This window comes from Gymnoscopelus braueri (assembly GCF_963280865.1).
Source record: "Gymnoscopelus braueri genome assembly, chromosome: 13".
Taxonomy (NCBI): Eukaryota; Metazoa; Chordata; class Actinopteri; order Myctophiformes; family Myctophidae; genus Gymnoscopelus; species Gymnoscopelus braueri.
In genome coordinates this window covers 53,067,684-53,084,154 of record NC_137615.1, presented here as the reverse complement: position 1 = coordinate 53,084,154, position 16,471 = coordinate 53,067,684, and the positions used below count along the sequence as shown (strand labels likewise).

Sequence of the window (16,471 nt, the reverse complement as noted above, 5' to 3'; positions counted from 1 at the left end):
TCCATAACCTGAAACTGTCCAGAACCTGTGAAGTTTTTTTTTTTACATTTCCATTATAACCAGAACAACCCCTGAAGGGGGAGGCACGTCATATCTGCAAGCTCAAGGTGTGACAACGCAATGCGTTGTGGGGTTGGAGATCTGCTATTTTCACTTTTTTTTTAAACATTTGGAAAGTATAGCTTCTGCATTGCCACCAGAAACGGCTGGCAAAATCACTCTTTTAGCACATGAACGAACGCAAACAAAGCTGATTCTGACAACATAGAACATCACAAAACCCGGTCCAGAACTTACTGTTGATTTTACTATTCGAAGATCCAGATCCAGATCTGCAGATCCAATCAGTCTGGGTTTTCTTCCTAATAAAAAAATAAGTTTTGCGTCTGTTTACGTGCTAAAAGGGTGACTTTGAGAGCTGTTTCACTGCACAATGTAAGTCAATGAGGAGCATATTTAGAATGATCAATATCTAATCAATGGAGCAAATATTTTTGATATCTCGCCCAGCTTTGAAGTTACATCATGACAAGGTAACTACAAGACCCAAACCAGGTGTCCTATTCACCCTTATCATAATTGTAAAACACAAAACAAAGACAAAGGTACCAGGTTTATTTTGTGTGATTATGTTGCATTAGTTTAAACTGCTGTTTGTGTCATGAGTGCATCCACAAATACTATGCGGCGATAACACAAATTAACTAATTTTCTTGAATAAAAGCATCAACCTGTATGAATGAGGCATCGAAAAATTATAGTTTGATGTGAAATATAATTTTTTTTTAAGACCGGGAACGCATCTGTGCCATTTTAGATTTCTTTGGCTATTCAAAAATAGCAGGTCTACAAGGTCATAGCACGGCACTGAGTGCCGCGCTCTGACCTTGTAGATCTGCTATTTAAAAAACAATTTGTTTTTTTTTTTGCTAATCTTTTAATATATATTTTTAAAGCGAATATATACGTTTTTAGAATTGGCCTCAGGTCTAAATGCGTTGTCTTTTATAATAATGTCTTTTCGGCAAGCCACGCCGTCTTGCGCAAGTTTACTTTCCAGCTTTCCTCCTGGAAACTATGGTTCCAACCAGCCAGGGACAGTGACTGAAGCCTACAGTATGACATTACCACACCTATTTGTAACTTGACTTCTTTGTCGGTGCAATTACCAAGCCAGCTACATTTACACTGGCGAGTGAAACTCTAACCGTAGTGAAATAATATAGTCTCATGGAGGCAACATTGTAGATAAAGAAAGTCCTGTGTACTTGGTCAGCTCCTTTTTTCCCCCTCTACACCAAATCTCTTAGGCGAAAATTGCCGATACGATCTACAAGCTCACAACAGCCTGTAGATTTTCGGGACAAAATGTTGAAAGTGTTAAATAATTGTGGGCTCGCTGCAGCAGTTTAAAAGGTTGAGGGACATTATGACTTCCATTGCTGTGTTTAACTTTTTGATCACTTTTATACTTTTGAAGCTATCCCACTTTAAAGCTTTTCCAATACACACTAATGGTGTTTGCTAGAAGGGAGACAGAAGGACCGAGGAGAAATGCCCCATGTTTTCGTAAAGTCACTGCGGCCGCATTTGTTGCACTACAGATATGTTTTTTGCATCACCAAGATCGCACGGGTCTTACAATGCACAGTACAATTTTGAGGTACTTTTACTTTACTTTCCATTTTTGTTACTTCTACTCCACTACAATGACAGCATTTGACAGCTTTAGTTACTTGTTACTTTGCAGATTTTATTATTAATACAAAACCTACAGTAACCACATACAGCCGATCTACAATGTGACCCGTTATGAGCTTGTAGATCTGCTATTTTCTTTGACTACTTTTACTTTGGTACTCAAAGTATATTTTGATGCTACAACGTTTGTACACTGCAAGCTCCAAAACTCCCACCCCCCACACACACCCCATACTCCACCGCCCACACCACATGACATACCCCCCCTATGTCATACATTAACTATAAAAAAAAAGGCCGATCTACAGAGTCATGCGTTGTGAGCTTGTAGATCTGCAATTTTGAACAAGCTTGACAATCTTTGGAAGATGTGAGTACTTTGGTACTTAAAGTATATTTTGATGCCAATACTTTTGTACATTTTTGGCACGCTACTAGTTCTACATAGCATGGGACCAGACGAATCTGCCAGTGCAAAAAAAAAGCCCTCGAAGTCCTACATGCTTACACCTAGAAACACCATTCAAACTTTAAAATGTTCAACTTACTGTGGAATCGTGTGCTTGTACATGAATCTTTGAAATGTTTTGTCGTATTTACCGGTAGAAATATTTCACTTTAAAAATTCAGCTTACTATGGACACACATGCCTGAACGTTTTACTTTGAAATGTTTTGTCGTGTTTCAGATATTTAAAACCAATTTAATCCAATCAGGAGAGAGAACTCATACAGGATAAATAAATGAAATTGGCAGTCAGGAAACACATTTGGAATTGGAACACAAGCTGATACGTGATCTCTATGATGTCCTTTCTCCTGATGGATGAAACTGGTGACTCACCTGAAAATGTATTTTCTATTTATTAAAGAGCCGGACACGTGAACAAACACTCTATAGCAATGATTACAATTGGAATGCTTTAACGTTTGAACAATAACATTTAGTTTAAATCAAGTAATCACTTATAGCACGTTTAAGTCAAATCACTGATATTACTGGATAAAGGCAGTGAATAATAATAATATAATAAACTTTATTTGTATAGCACCTTTCATGACATGAAATGCAGCTCAAAGTGCTTTACAGAGCAAGAATACAATTACAGTTAGAACCAATTTAACAATAAAGCAAACAAAAATAAAATAAAATAAAATAAAAGCAAAGGCATAAAACAACATTAAAATAGGCAATACAGTGAGGAATTAAAAATCAACCAAAGAATCAGCTAAAAGCAAGAGTGAAGTAATAGGTGTTGAGCTGTGCTTTAAAGCTATCGACAGAGGCTGCCTGTCTTAAGTGTAATGGGAGTTTATTCCACACTGTCGGTCCGTAAAAGCAGAATGCTGCTTCACCGTATTTTTTATATGTCATTGTAGGCACCTCGAGCAGGTCAGCACTTGAAGACCTGAGGGCCCGGTTTGGAACATATCTCTCTAGGCAGTCAGAGAGGTAGGAAGGTGCCAGACCATTTAGAGCTTTATAAACTATTAAAAGAATTTTAAAATCAATCCTAAAAACAACCGGGAGCCAGTGTAGTGAAGCTAGAACTGGAGTGATATGTTCTCTCATCCTAGTTTTAGTTAAAATTCTGGCTGCCGCATTTTGAACAAGTTGTAATCTGTCAGTTGTTTTCTTTGGCAGGCCAGAGTAGAGTGCGTTGCAGTAATCAAGCCGAGAGAAAACAAAAGCGTGGATCAACGTTTTTGCATCGTCTAACGACAGATAGTTTCTAATTCGCGCAATATTTCTAAGATGAAAGAAAGCAATCTTGGTGACATGATTAATGTGTGTATTAAAATTCAATTCAGAATCGATAATAACCCCCAGGTTCTTTACTGTGGTGTTACTTTCTACAGCCAGGTTACCAAGTCTACTTGTTATTGATTCTCTCTGCTCACTGGAGCCAATTATGAGAACTTCTGTTTTATCCTCATTTAGCTTAAGAAAGTTCTCACTCATCCAGCATTTTATACTGGACAGACAGGTCAACAATGGGTCTAGAGCGCAGGGGTCGTCTGGAGCTACTGAGAGATACAGCTGGGTATCATCAGCATAGAAATGGAAGTTCACTCCGTGATCGGCGATGAGTTCTCCCAGCGGTAGTATATACAGGGAGAACAATAAGGGACCCAGAATTGAGCCCTGTGGAATACCAGAACAGATGTTGTGTTTGTCTGAGTCAAAGTTAGCTAGACTGACAAAATAGCTTCTGCCTGTTAGGTAAGAGTAAAACCAAGACAAGGCTGTGCCTGACAAACCAATCCAGTACTCCATGCGTTGTAGTAGAATTGTGTGATCAATCGTATCAAAAGCAGCGGTTAAGTCAAGGAGTAAGAGAACAGATACATTTTTGTCGTCAGCGGACACCCTAAGATCATTAATTACTTTTACAAGTGCTGTTTCTGTGCTATGACCTTTCCTGAAGCCAGATTGGAATTTGTTATGAACCTTATTGTTCTGTAGGAACACATCCAGTTGATGAAGTTTTTCTAAGACCTTGCCCAGAAATGGCAGATTAGAGATTGGTCTATAATTACCCAGCACCAATGGATCAAGGTTGTGTTTCTTGAGTAACGGCCTGACTACAGCCGTTTTCAGTGAGTCTGGAAAGACGCCTGAAAGTAGAGAGCTGTTTACAATTCTTAGGATATCTCCAATAACACTGTCTAAAACCTCTTTGAGAAACGGGGTGGGTATTGCATCCAGTGAGCAAGATGATGTGTCATCTGTGATATAGTTTTACGGAGTTCCTCTTCATTAATTGCGCAGAATGATATTAGGCTTCCTCTGGAGTGATCTAAATTTTTGCACCATGCATCATTTGCCGCATTTGCAGTGCTAGCAGCAGCATTCATAATACCAGCTCGAATGCTAAAAATTTTGTTTTCAAAAAAGGATGCGAACTCATCACACTTAGCTTTAGAAGCAGGGAAGCCTTTTATGTGAGAACCTGTTTGAGCAGGTATGTGTGGCCTGTTTGCCATTGCTCAGGGCTGTGTGCAAACCTTTCCTCAATAAACACACATTTTTCTTTAAACACATATGTACACACATGATTAAAAAACTAATAAAACCACTCTGGACTGTCACCATATATGGCCATTAGAATGAATACATAAAGCCATCAAACTACACAAATGACCCTGTGTTTTTCTATATTTTGCTGGATGATGTAATTACCTCAACAAAATGCTCTAGTTTCAAACCTGTTAGGTACCATGGCTGTTTTTGGGGATCTTCTGTTTGACATAGATTTTTATCTCACAATCTTCAAATCTCCAAAATAAGTAACACACTGAGCCACTAAGACTGCACACCCATCTCATTTTCAAGTTTGCACCATACACCATTGCACCATTCATACACTACATCAACAAAACCAGTCAATCAGTCTGACTTTTAACTGACTGTTGGTACAGTTCCTTATGCAGTTAACAAAGAAAGTCTCACAATATTACAAAAAAATAACTATATAATTCAAGTAATACTAAAAGGAAAGTTGAATAAATAAAAAGTTAAATGCTACTGTATTTAACCACTTTCAACCTGGCATCCCTATTTTGCTCATGTCAATGTAGGCCAACATTTTCAAAACTTTCCAAAAGTAGCTACATTAGCCGATATATCATCATATATATCATATCATATTTTAAAGAATGGTATGCTAGTATACTGCATGCATGTTAAGAGCGGAAACATGACGTGAACACATTTGAAACATGTGCTGTAGTTCTGTATCTATCCACTACATTCACTGAGGGGGGGGGGGGATTATCCCACAAAGCAACCTATTGAGTTCTTGACAGGTTTGATCCTATTTTGTTGAGTTAATATTGTCCAACAAAAAGAATGGTCATGTTTGTGTAAGGCTGTAATGTGTTTATATAGGCCAGGGGAAAGGGTTGAGACACACACACACACACACACACACACACACACACACACACACACACACACACACACACACACACACACACACAATACACAATACACAATACACCTAGCACCAAGCAGGGGCGTAACTGATGACAATTAGGAGAATGGAAACAACGGATCAACCAGAGCCAAGTCTACAATCTCACATACAACACAGTCAGAGATACCAAGTCAAATAGAGCACTGCCTGGGACCCTGACTGAATTTGTACTTTTTATATTATTTTTTGTCTTGAAGCGAGCCCTTCAGGAACAATATTTTCTAGTTATGTATTGTGATCATTAGGCGGCAGTGGCTCAGGGGTAGACTGGCCGGGTAGAGTGAACTGGAAACCGCAAGGTTCCCAGTTCGATCCCGGGTTGGGGGGCTCCCCCAGAGTTGGTGTCGAAGTGTCCTTGAGCAAGACCCTAGCTGAACCCCTAATTGCTCCTGATGAGCAGGTTGGTGCCTTGCATGGTTTCCTCTGCCATCGGTGTATGAATATGTGTGTGTGTGAATGGGTGAATGTAATGCACAATCTATGTAAAGCGCTTTGGATAAAAGTGCTATATAAATGTACCATTTACCATTTATCTATAGAGCAGTGGTTCTCAAACCTTTTCATGTCAAGGACCCCAAATTGATATGTATTTGGCCGCGGACCCCCATCTGAAAATGTTTTGTGCAAGGGACCCCCAGAAGAGAATATTATGTAAAAAAAATCTTAATTCTTTCAAGATTTTAAAAAAAATGTAAAAAAATAGTAGAAAAAAATGTTGTGCCACGCTGTGAGGTTGTAGATCTGCTATTTTTGAGTAGCGAACATATAAATGGATAAAGTGGTTAAGATGATTGTGATGCTATATTAACTACTTTTGCTGGGAACCCTCTGGAACGCTGGGGGTCCCCGCACCCCACTTTGAGAACCACTGCTATAGAGCACTGTTTCTCAATGTTGGGTCTGGGGACCACCAGCGGTCCAAATGAACCCTTACTGGTCTGTAAATCTGAGAGCGTACAAACGGAACAAAATGGACCCTCTGTAAAATAATACAGTGTACAGTGTAGATTGGTGGTCCCAGAGATAAAAGTGGAATCCATGGTCTAATGCATCAAACTGGAGGTCCTTGAAATCAAACAAGGTTGAGAATCATTGTTATAGACTCTACAACACTATAATATAGTGTTTGTTCACTAACAGGGGTCTTTTAGTAAACCGAACAGATGCATCTGTGTGGTTATAAACATTAAACACATGCATGATGTGGAACTGTGTTTTTTTTTTTTTACAGCATGGACCAAGTGAAGGGGGTCCTTACACTGCAGGGAGAGGCCCTGACGCAAGCTGTGAGTCACACACACACACACACACACACACACACACACACACACACACACACACACACACACACACACACACACACACACACACACACACACACACACACACACACACACACACACACACACACACACACACACACACACAATATCAATATCAAAATTGCGTGGGTGGGAGAAGGTGGATGTCATAAATGTAAGAAACAGACTTGCGAGGCGCTCCGTTGCTCCGATCCGCTAGCCTGGCTCCAGCCCCTGAATCGCTAGCCTTGCATTCAGTGTCTGGTGACGCTGTAGAAGGCGGGGTTTTCTCGGTTGAAAATCTAACCGGGATAGTCCAGTATGAACCAATTGCCATAGAGTCCCACTTCGGCCACGCCCCCATCTCAGAAAACTGCTGCACTGAGAGGGCCTTCAGACTGTATAATGGAAGTGAAATGAAATGAAGTGTCAGGCTACCGATCCGCACCAAACTTGGCACAAACTGTTCAGGGGTCTGCCATGAGAATAGCCACACCAGGGGCCACGTCACGGCCTCAGCCACACCATAGACCATATTCACATGGCGGCCATGTTGCTATTAAGTCAATTAAGTGCCACCCCGTTTCCACGGCAACGGGGTGGCACTTTCAATGTTAAATTCCAATATGGCCGCCGTGTGAATATGGTCTATTGCTCCAATCCTCACCAAACATGGCACAAATGCTGTTCAGGGGCCTGCCATGACAATAGTCACACCAAAAAACCTATGTTGGACACATGGGGCACTACAGCAGGGTTACTGCAGTGTTTAACATTTGAAATAGCCATAACTCACTGACCATTTCTCTGATCAGTGCAATTGAAAATCTAGTTTATCAAACTTGCGCGGACAGTCCGTGCAAGTTTGATAAACCATGCTGACCATGCTCATCACAACACAACTGTCTGCATTTATCAATCTGTCGTCAATTTGATGTGAACTTAGTTCAAAATGTGCAGTGGTTTGCAAATATTTCTGCTGAAATAATGCAACCTGTAGATATTAATAAATGTATGTTTTCTTCTTCAATAGGATATCAACCTGAAAGTTGCCAAAAGTAGTCAAGCACTTCACTTTCAGTTCCGGGAGGACAAGCAATGGAAGCTACAGCAGGTACAGTACACTATAATAATTATTTATTTTATTAGCAGGTACTGTATGCTGTTTACATTTCTTACTATTACACCATAATTATTAATGATTACTTGTATTATTATAAGGTATGCTGTTTACATTGCTCACTTACTTTGTACTTGTCGCTGTTGTCGGGCAGAAACCTTGTATCTCCGTATTTCTTCATACTTTAATGCCCTATTTTTTCCGCACAGAAGTTGTGAAAATAGCCCAAGTTCAACACATCGCATCACAATGCGTTGTGACCTATGGATTGGCTATTTTTGCAACTTTTTGAAAAAGTTTTACAAAGATTGAAGCTTGAAGATTTTTGCCTCTGACATGATTTTATGCTATGAGGTTGAAAGTGTGTCTGTATTATTCAGGAAAAGAAAAGAAAACACGCATCACATGTTTTCTGATGGCTTGTTGTTGTTGTACACTATATAATTTTATTGCGGTATCTAAAGAGCACAAAATATGAATCTCTATGGGCTGTCAATAATTGACAGCCTCAGGATGACAGCCCGTACAGCCCAGTCAGAATCTTGCTTTTTAGATACCTCAATAAGATTATATAGGCTTTCACGTTTTCTTGAAGACATTATTATTCAAAAATGTATAAAACAGCACGGTAAAACACTTGGGCTAAAAGGAAAACACAAACAAGTCCACTTGTTGAAATAGCTGGACCAATAAAGTGTCATTAATGCTGTTCTGAGCTATCTTTTTTAACTCGAAAATAAGAGTATAGTTCCATACTCCACATGGATCCAATGTAGTTATTATTTAGTCACAAGCTCATGTTAATACTTTACAATTAGTTCAATATTTATAAAACTCACACACACACTTAACCACCTTGTGTCCCTATTGTGGGCCTGTCATTACAGGCAGTGCAGTAAAGTGTGTGCTGTCATCGCAAGACTGTCAATTATTGACTGCCTGTCTACCAACTGACAGCCCAGACAGTAGTGTTGCCGGATTTTCCCACACATTGGGGTCCCATGATGCAACATCACAGTCAGTTTGACCACTTGAAACCCTACAATATATACATCGGCTATTTGAAAATAGCAGATCTACAAGCTCACAACGCGTCACAATGTGACGCGTTGTGAGCTTGCAGATCTGCTATTTTCAAAACATCTAGAAAGAAATGTGTAATATTTTACAATATGTTTGAAACATTTGAGGCACGGGGACCCCCATGGGGTCCTTGACTGGGTTCCAGGGGGTCCCCAGAAAAAGGAGTCGATATGCTGTAGCATCAAAATCAGTTTAACCACTTTAACCCACATACATCGGCTCACAACACGTCACAATGCAACAACGCATGGTGAGCTTGTAGATCTGCTATTTTCAAACACATTTTTTAAACCAAATGTGAAAAATTCGGAATATTTTCTAAATATTTCAATGACACAAATCTTATATGGGGGTCACTGGCACACATATTTTCAGATGGGGGTGAATGAATACATTTGAAAAGGTTTGAGAAGCCCTTCTTGACATGGCCTTGCTCGTGTATCATGTATGCCTTGCTTCAGATCCAGGACGCCAGGAACCATGTGAACCAGGCTCTGCAGCTGCTCAGCAGTCGAGACGAGAGCTACCACTTCAAGACAGGAGCTGAGGTCAACAAGGTAACATGTTTAATAGAGTTATAGTTTAACATCTTAATATAGATACTGTATATATGAGAGCTACCACTTCAAGGCTGGAGCTGAGGTCAACAAGGTAACATGTTTAATAGAGTTATAGTTTAACATCTTAATATAGATACTGTATATATGAGAGCTACCACTTCAAGACAGGAGCTGAGGTCAACAAGGTAACATGTTTAATAGAGTTATAGTTTAACATCTTAATATAGATACTGTATATATGAGAGCTACCACTTCAAGACTGGAGCTGAGGTCAACAAGGTAACACCAAGTTTAATAGAGTTATAGTTTAACATCTTAATATAGATACTGTATATATGAGAGCTACCACTTCAAGACTGGAGCTGAGGTCAACAAGGTAACATCAAGTTTAATAGAGTTATAGTTTAACATCTTAATATAGATACTGTATATATGAGAGCTACCACTTCAAGACTGGAGCTGAGGTCAACAAGGTAACACCAAGTTTAATATAGTTATAGTTTAACATCTTAATATAGATATTGTATGTATATGAGAGCTACCACTTCAAGACTGGAGCTGAGGTCAACAAGGTAACATCAAGTTTAATGGAGTTATAGTTTAATATCTGAATATAGAGTTTTTAACCTTTTTTAACTACTTCTTCTTTGAGTACCTAGAAAAGCGCTATATAAATTGTATGTATTATTATTGTTATTATATATACTGTATGTGTATGAGAGCTACCACTTCAAGACTGGAGCTGAGGTCCACAAGGTGTGTCCATCACTACCTTCACAATACAGCCCACCATGGCTGCACTATTCATTGAGAATTATCTTATATCATCTTATGCTCATAAAAATAATAATTATTATGCAAAACTTAAATTCAAACACTGTTATCAGCTGTTGCACCTTAAACTCATCTCATCACCCAAATTTGATATTTTAATATAAAATGTAATATTACCATAGTTTAATAATTTCATTTAAAATGTAATATAACCGTAGATTAATATTTTAATATAGAGTTGAATATAACCAGAGTTTAACATTTAAATTGAAAGGTTAATATACTTTACATACTAATTGAGCACCAACAATGGCATCTAAAATAATATATAAATGATAAATAAAAACATATTAGTCAATATAATACAATCACTATTAAGCTAAAATAATGTCAATGTCAATAAAGTTATTTGAAGCAGGCGGCACAACAGATTAGAGACGTTAGATATACCTGCATTATTTATTGTATTTTGGACTTCATTGCAATTACCTCTCTCCGTCAGGAGAGGGGGACAAAGGACATGACAAACCTATGGCTTGGACCAGTAACTGAGGTTGTGTTGTTTGTGCTGCAGCTGATGGATGCAGTGATGCTACAGCTGACCAGAGCACGCAACCGCCTGACCACCCCGGCTACCATGACCCTGCCTGAACTGGCTACCAGTGGGCTCATGGTAAAGCACACACACACACACACACACACACACACACACACACACACACACACACACACACACACACACACAGTACACACAGTACACACACGTATACAGTGGTGTAAAGTAACTACTGTAAGTACATTTACTCAAGTACTGTACTTAAGTAACATTTTTAGGTACTTTTACTTTACTGGAGTATTTCCTATTTTCAATACTTTTACTTCTACTCAGAGACAAATATTGTACTTTTACTCCACTACAATTATTTGAGAACTTTAGTTATTTTTCAGATATAAATTATGATATTATGAAACACACATTAACTACTTCAGCCCTATTTTATACCAAGGCTATTTGAAAATAGCCGATCTACAAGCTACTTTTGTACTTTTACTTAAGTAATTTTTTTATTCCGGACTTTTACTTGTAACAGAGTACTTCTACTTAGCAGTATTGATACTTTTACTTAAGTCATTCATTTGAGTACTTTTTCCACCACTGCACGTATATGAATTGGACGTATGAGCAGACTTCAAAGTAAGACACTCACTGACTAATATGTTACAAGCATATTTTTGATGAGTAACAAATATTAGTGGCTGTAGACAAAGTTGTCTCTAACTGTTGTTTGTTTTTTGTATTTTTTCTCGTTTTTGTCTCTAGAAAATGTTCAGTCCTCCCATGCCTGGGGATGTGATGGTGAATTTCTACATTAACCTGAGTAAACTGTGTCTGACTGTCTACCAGCTTCATGTGTTGCAGCCCAACTCCACCAAGGTAAGACCTTACCCATGGTGTTGAACAGGCTTTCTCTCTCTCTCTCTCTCTCTCTCTCTCTCTCTCTCTGTCTCTGTCTCTGTCTCTGTCTCTGTCTCTCTCTGTCTCTCTCTCTCTCTCTCTCTCTCTCCTATAAATATACACGCTGTTGAGTTACTTTCCTGTTAAGAACACATTCCATGCCAGAGTTTAATCTCATAATGTACTCACCAGTGCCAGCGTTTTATTGTTGTTTCTTTGTTTTTTTCACGTCGCCACAGACAAAGTTAAATCTCTTAAAATCGCGCTTTCAACTCTTTGTAAACACACAGCCGATCCTTGTGAGTCGACCAGCGAAGACCGCATCGAAATCCGATCCGCCATCTTGTAGTTACAACGGTTTATGTTAAACAGCGATCAGCGACGAGAAAAACTACAACCGAGAAAATGGCGATTTGGTGTCAGCTTTAGAATGGAAGCGGATGGGATCGGAAAAACCGGATCCCGGATAATTCCGTTTCCGGTGGTGCTACAATGAAATGTGGCGTATCGAAAGAGGCCTACAATGCAATGTGAACCTGTGAGTAAAAAAAAAAAAAAGACCAGTTGGCGTAGATCTACGCGACTGGCACGTGGCGGCTTTAAATAGGTTCGCGTAGATATACGCGACTGGCACTCATTGTGTTAATGATAACCTGTGTAAAATGTGGTGCATTGGGAGGTGAAGTGGAGATACTTTATTGTGAAGGGACGACCGGAAGAAGAGAGGTGTTGTTGCCACGAAATATGCCACAGAAAGCTCTATGAGGAGACTGTACAAGATCTCCACACATGCTTAAATCAGCTTTCCCGAAGCTGTCCCAACCGCAGACCCAACTGCTCTGCACCAAACACTCACAGGCACCCCAATCTATAGGCTACTCACAGTAGCCTATATTTTATGGTCCTAAGTAGCTTGCACCGGGGCCTGCTGTTACTATACGCTACGCCACTGGACCTGCATCACTGTAGAACCATGAACCACACTGTACAAGACCTCCATCACCGCAGAACCAAAACCATTTCATACAAATTGTATGTTTTTTTTTTCAATCTATACTGTAAATCCTCTGTGTTCATGTAACTCAGAGTGTACAACAATATGTACACTCTCAGAGGTACAGACCCATAAGGGTCCATTTGGTTCCATTTATACACTAATATATAATAACTAATATTAGAGGAAACAATTGGCATAATGACAAAAAGCCTTTGTCTCCCAAAGCTACGGCAGCATTGTTGTTTATCGCTGGTGCACCGTTCAGATGGAGTGTCCAGGCCAACATGTCACACAGCAGCACCACGAGGACAAAAACTAGATTAATGAAATAGTGATCGGAAACAGAAGGCTGTCCTACAGCGTGCCATTTACGGATGAATGCCTGTTGACCTCCCTAATATGGTACATCGATGGCCATGGCAGCCCCATCAAAGGAAATGTGTTGATGTCCCCGCCCCCCCCCCCCTCCCCTTAAATGTGCCGATTTCGCCCGTCGGATGAAATGGGTATTATTAGTATTAGTATTAAGGCGTTTCAAGGGCACACGGAAGAGAGATGCGGAAACCAACAGTGGTGCCAATGGAGCTGGCCCACTTGGGTTTCATGCCATAGAAGCATGCGCTGTAGTATCCTTTATTCGCTAAGCTTGCAATACCAAATTTGCATGATACACGCATGTACGTGAAAACCCAGTGATCTACAAGCTCACTGTGAGCTTGTAGATCTGCTATTTTACATTGAATGTTCTCCCCAGAATAGGGATGCTAGGGTTCATGTGGTTATAGTGCAATGTACTGTAGTAAAGTGTGTGTTTTTGTTGTATGCCAGTTTCTCAAAATCTGGTCCAGGGGTAACTAGAGTAGAGTGTACAAATGGAACCAAATGGACCCTTACGGGTCTGTAACTCTGAGAGTGTACAAAGGGTGTACATTTGCACACCCTCAGAGTTAAATGAACACTGAGGATTTCATGGTGTAGTTTGGGGGTCTGGGGATAAAAGAAAGGTATCAAATTGGGGGTCCGTGGATGAAGGCATATCAAACCGAGGGTCCTTGAAATTAACATGGTTGAGATTCGGTGTTGTAAACCATATTGTTTTGTTGTTTTCTCCCCAATAGAACTTCAAACCGTCTGGAAGTTCAGTCTTACACAACCCTGGAGCCATGTTGTAAGTAATGTTCAATCATTATACCGTACATAGCTCTGATCCAGAGCCTTAGGAAGTTAGTTCTCTCTAACGCTCTGCCAGGAACAGTGTATTTCACATTGACTGTCGAATGGAATGTGTAAACTGTAGTAACAAAACTAGTATAATTTCGCTGCTCACCGAAACTAAGGCGTTTGTATGATGTTGAAAGCCTATTCTCTGCAGTGGGAAGCCTCTCAGAACGCCACTTTTTGTGTAAAATCCACTTTTTGTCCGGAAAATAAAATATGTCCACTAGACTGAGAATCTTTATTTCATTTAACTGCGCCACCTACAGATCTGGTCAATAGAAAAACCCTGTTGACATCATACACGCGTTGTTCACTGCCACTTGTAAATCATTGGTTCTCAAGGTGGAGTCCGGGGACCCCCAGGGGTCCCCAGCTAAATGTGTTAATATAGTGTCACAATAATTTTAATCACTTTATACTTTGGCTATTAAAAAATAGCAGATATACAAGCTCATACGCGTCACTTCATGCCACGCTATGACCTCTATCTTGAAAATGTGCGCAAATCTTTGTATGTAGTATGCATGTATGTATGTTTTGATTGATTGATTGAATATTTTATTAGGCAAAACAATTTAAAACAGCACAATTACATTAAAAATACTTTGTCTAACAGTTCCGTTCATGAAAGTCCTTGCGGTCTTGTTTCCAATGAGGGCCTTGGTATTCAATTCATAGACATATGTAGTGGCACCACAGTTCAAATATCAATACAAATCATATAGAAAAAGGTAACATTATGTACAACAAAAAATACAAAACATAAAAAAGGCGGGGGGGGGACTATATGTACAAGAACAGGGGGGGGGGGGGTCGGCTGTCTAACGGGAAAATGGTACTACCTCCTCCTTTGGCCTCCTGAAAGATGAGTTTTTAAGGCTCTTAAGGCTCTTTTAAATGAGCCCAGCGAACGAATGTATGTATGTAATATATATTTTTTTGCTCTAATCTTTGTTTCGGAGGTCCCTGGCACACAACATTTTTTAGATGGTGGACTGCAGCCGGGGCACGGTGGCACAGTCGGTAGTGCTGTCGCCTCACAGCTAGAAGGTCCTGGGTTCGATTCCCGCAGGGGACGCTGTGGGCGCTGGGGGCGTGTTCTCTCCTCCGCGTCATCAGTGCCCATACCCTAGGTGGGGTTGGCGAAAGGGCCTTTCTGTGTGGAGTTTGCATGTTCTCCCCGTGTCTCCTAGGGTAGGTACCCTCACAAAAACATGCAGTAATCCTGGTCACTATACTGCCTCCCCCTGGCCAGCCGGGGCGCCTGATGGAGGGGAAGGGAACTGGTTGGAATAACGTGTTCCTTCCATGCGCTACGTCCAACCAGGGAAACTCTCCCCTGTCAGGTGACAAGAAGGTCAGTTGGTTCTCATGCATTGAAGGAGGCATGAGCTCGGCCCTGGCCTCCCTAGGTTGGCAGAGGGAAGGTAGTGCCCAGGATTACATAGACAATTGGCACTGGGTGTAAAAAATAGGGTTACAAAAATCGTGGGATAAAAATTTAAGAGAAAAAAAAAAAGATGGTGGACTGCAGCCAAATACATATCATTTTGGGGTCCTTGGCATGGAAAAGTTTGAGAACCACTGTTGTTTTCTACGACAGGAATATTTTGAATTTGTGTTTTGTAAGTAGGAGTACAGCAGACCTGAGTGTTGTTTTTCCCCGCAGTGAGCTGAACAATAATCGGTTCGAGGTGAGTCACGTGCACAAGGTGGAGTGCGTGGTGCCCTGGCTCAACGACACGCTGGTCTTCTTCACCATCTCCCTGCAGCTCTGCCAGCAGCTCAAAGACAAGGTGGGTAATGTTCACTGCTGGAAAGGAACTAAGCACATTTCTTCTTTCTTTTTCTTTGACCTTTATTTTAGAGCAGGGAGACAATACAACCACCCCAATTAAGTTATATTGTATTAACATACTCTACCATACAGATTGGACTACATTACATTTTATTCCTTTAAAAAAAAGCTACATAGTGCCGCTTTTAAGGGGAAGACCACTCATTTTCAACATTGAACTATGTCTTTAATACACCTTAGAGCTGTTGTGTGGAAATAAGAAAAAAGTCCCCCCCCCTTCTGTGTTGCCTAGAAAAGGATAATTGATTGAGGTCATGTGATCAGTGACATACGCAGGGTGTACTTTTGGCTCCGCCCCCTCAGCCAAGGGGGGGGGGGGGGGTGACTTTTTTCTTATTTCCACACAACAGCTCTAAGGTGTATTAAAGACATAGTTCAATGTTGAAAATGAGTGGTATTCCTGAGTACCTGAGCTCCTACAAAA

The 16,471-nt window shown here is 40.2% G+C and overlaps 1 protein-coding gene across 1 annotated transcript in view; it reads left to right on the top strand.

Moving 5' to 3' along the window:
- The window catches only part of rogdi (rogdi atypical leucine zipper), a 31,674-nt gene that overhangs the window by 13,176 nt on the left and 2,027 nt on the right, over nucleotides 1–16,471 (top strand). The window contains exons 4-10 of the mRNA XM_080447329.1: nucleotides 6,912–6,966; nucleotides 8,015–8,095; nucleotides 9,646–9,741; nucleotides 11,093–11,191; nucleotides 11,840–11,953; nucleotides 14,090–14,139; nucleotides 15,859–15,985. Coding sequence (XP_080303455.1) covers nucleotides 6,912–6,966; nucleotides 8,015–8,095; nucleotides 9,646–9,741; nucleotides 11,093–11,191; nucleotides 11,840–11,953; nucleotides 14,090–14,139; nucleotides 15,859–15,985 — 622 coding nt within the window. The remainder of the gene's footprint in view (nucleotides 1–6,911; nucleotides 6,967–8,014; nucleotides 8,096–9,645; nucleotides 9,742–11,092; nucleotides 11,192–11,839; nucleotides 11,954–14,089; nucleotides 14,140–15,858; nucleotides 15,986–16,471) is intronic.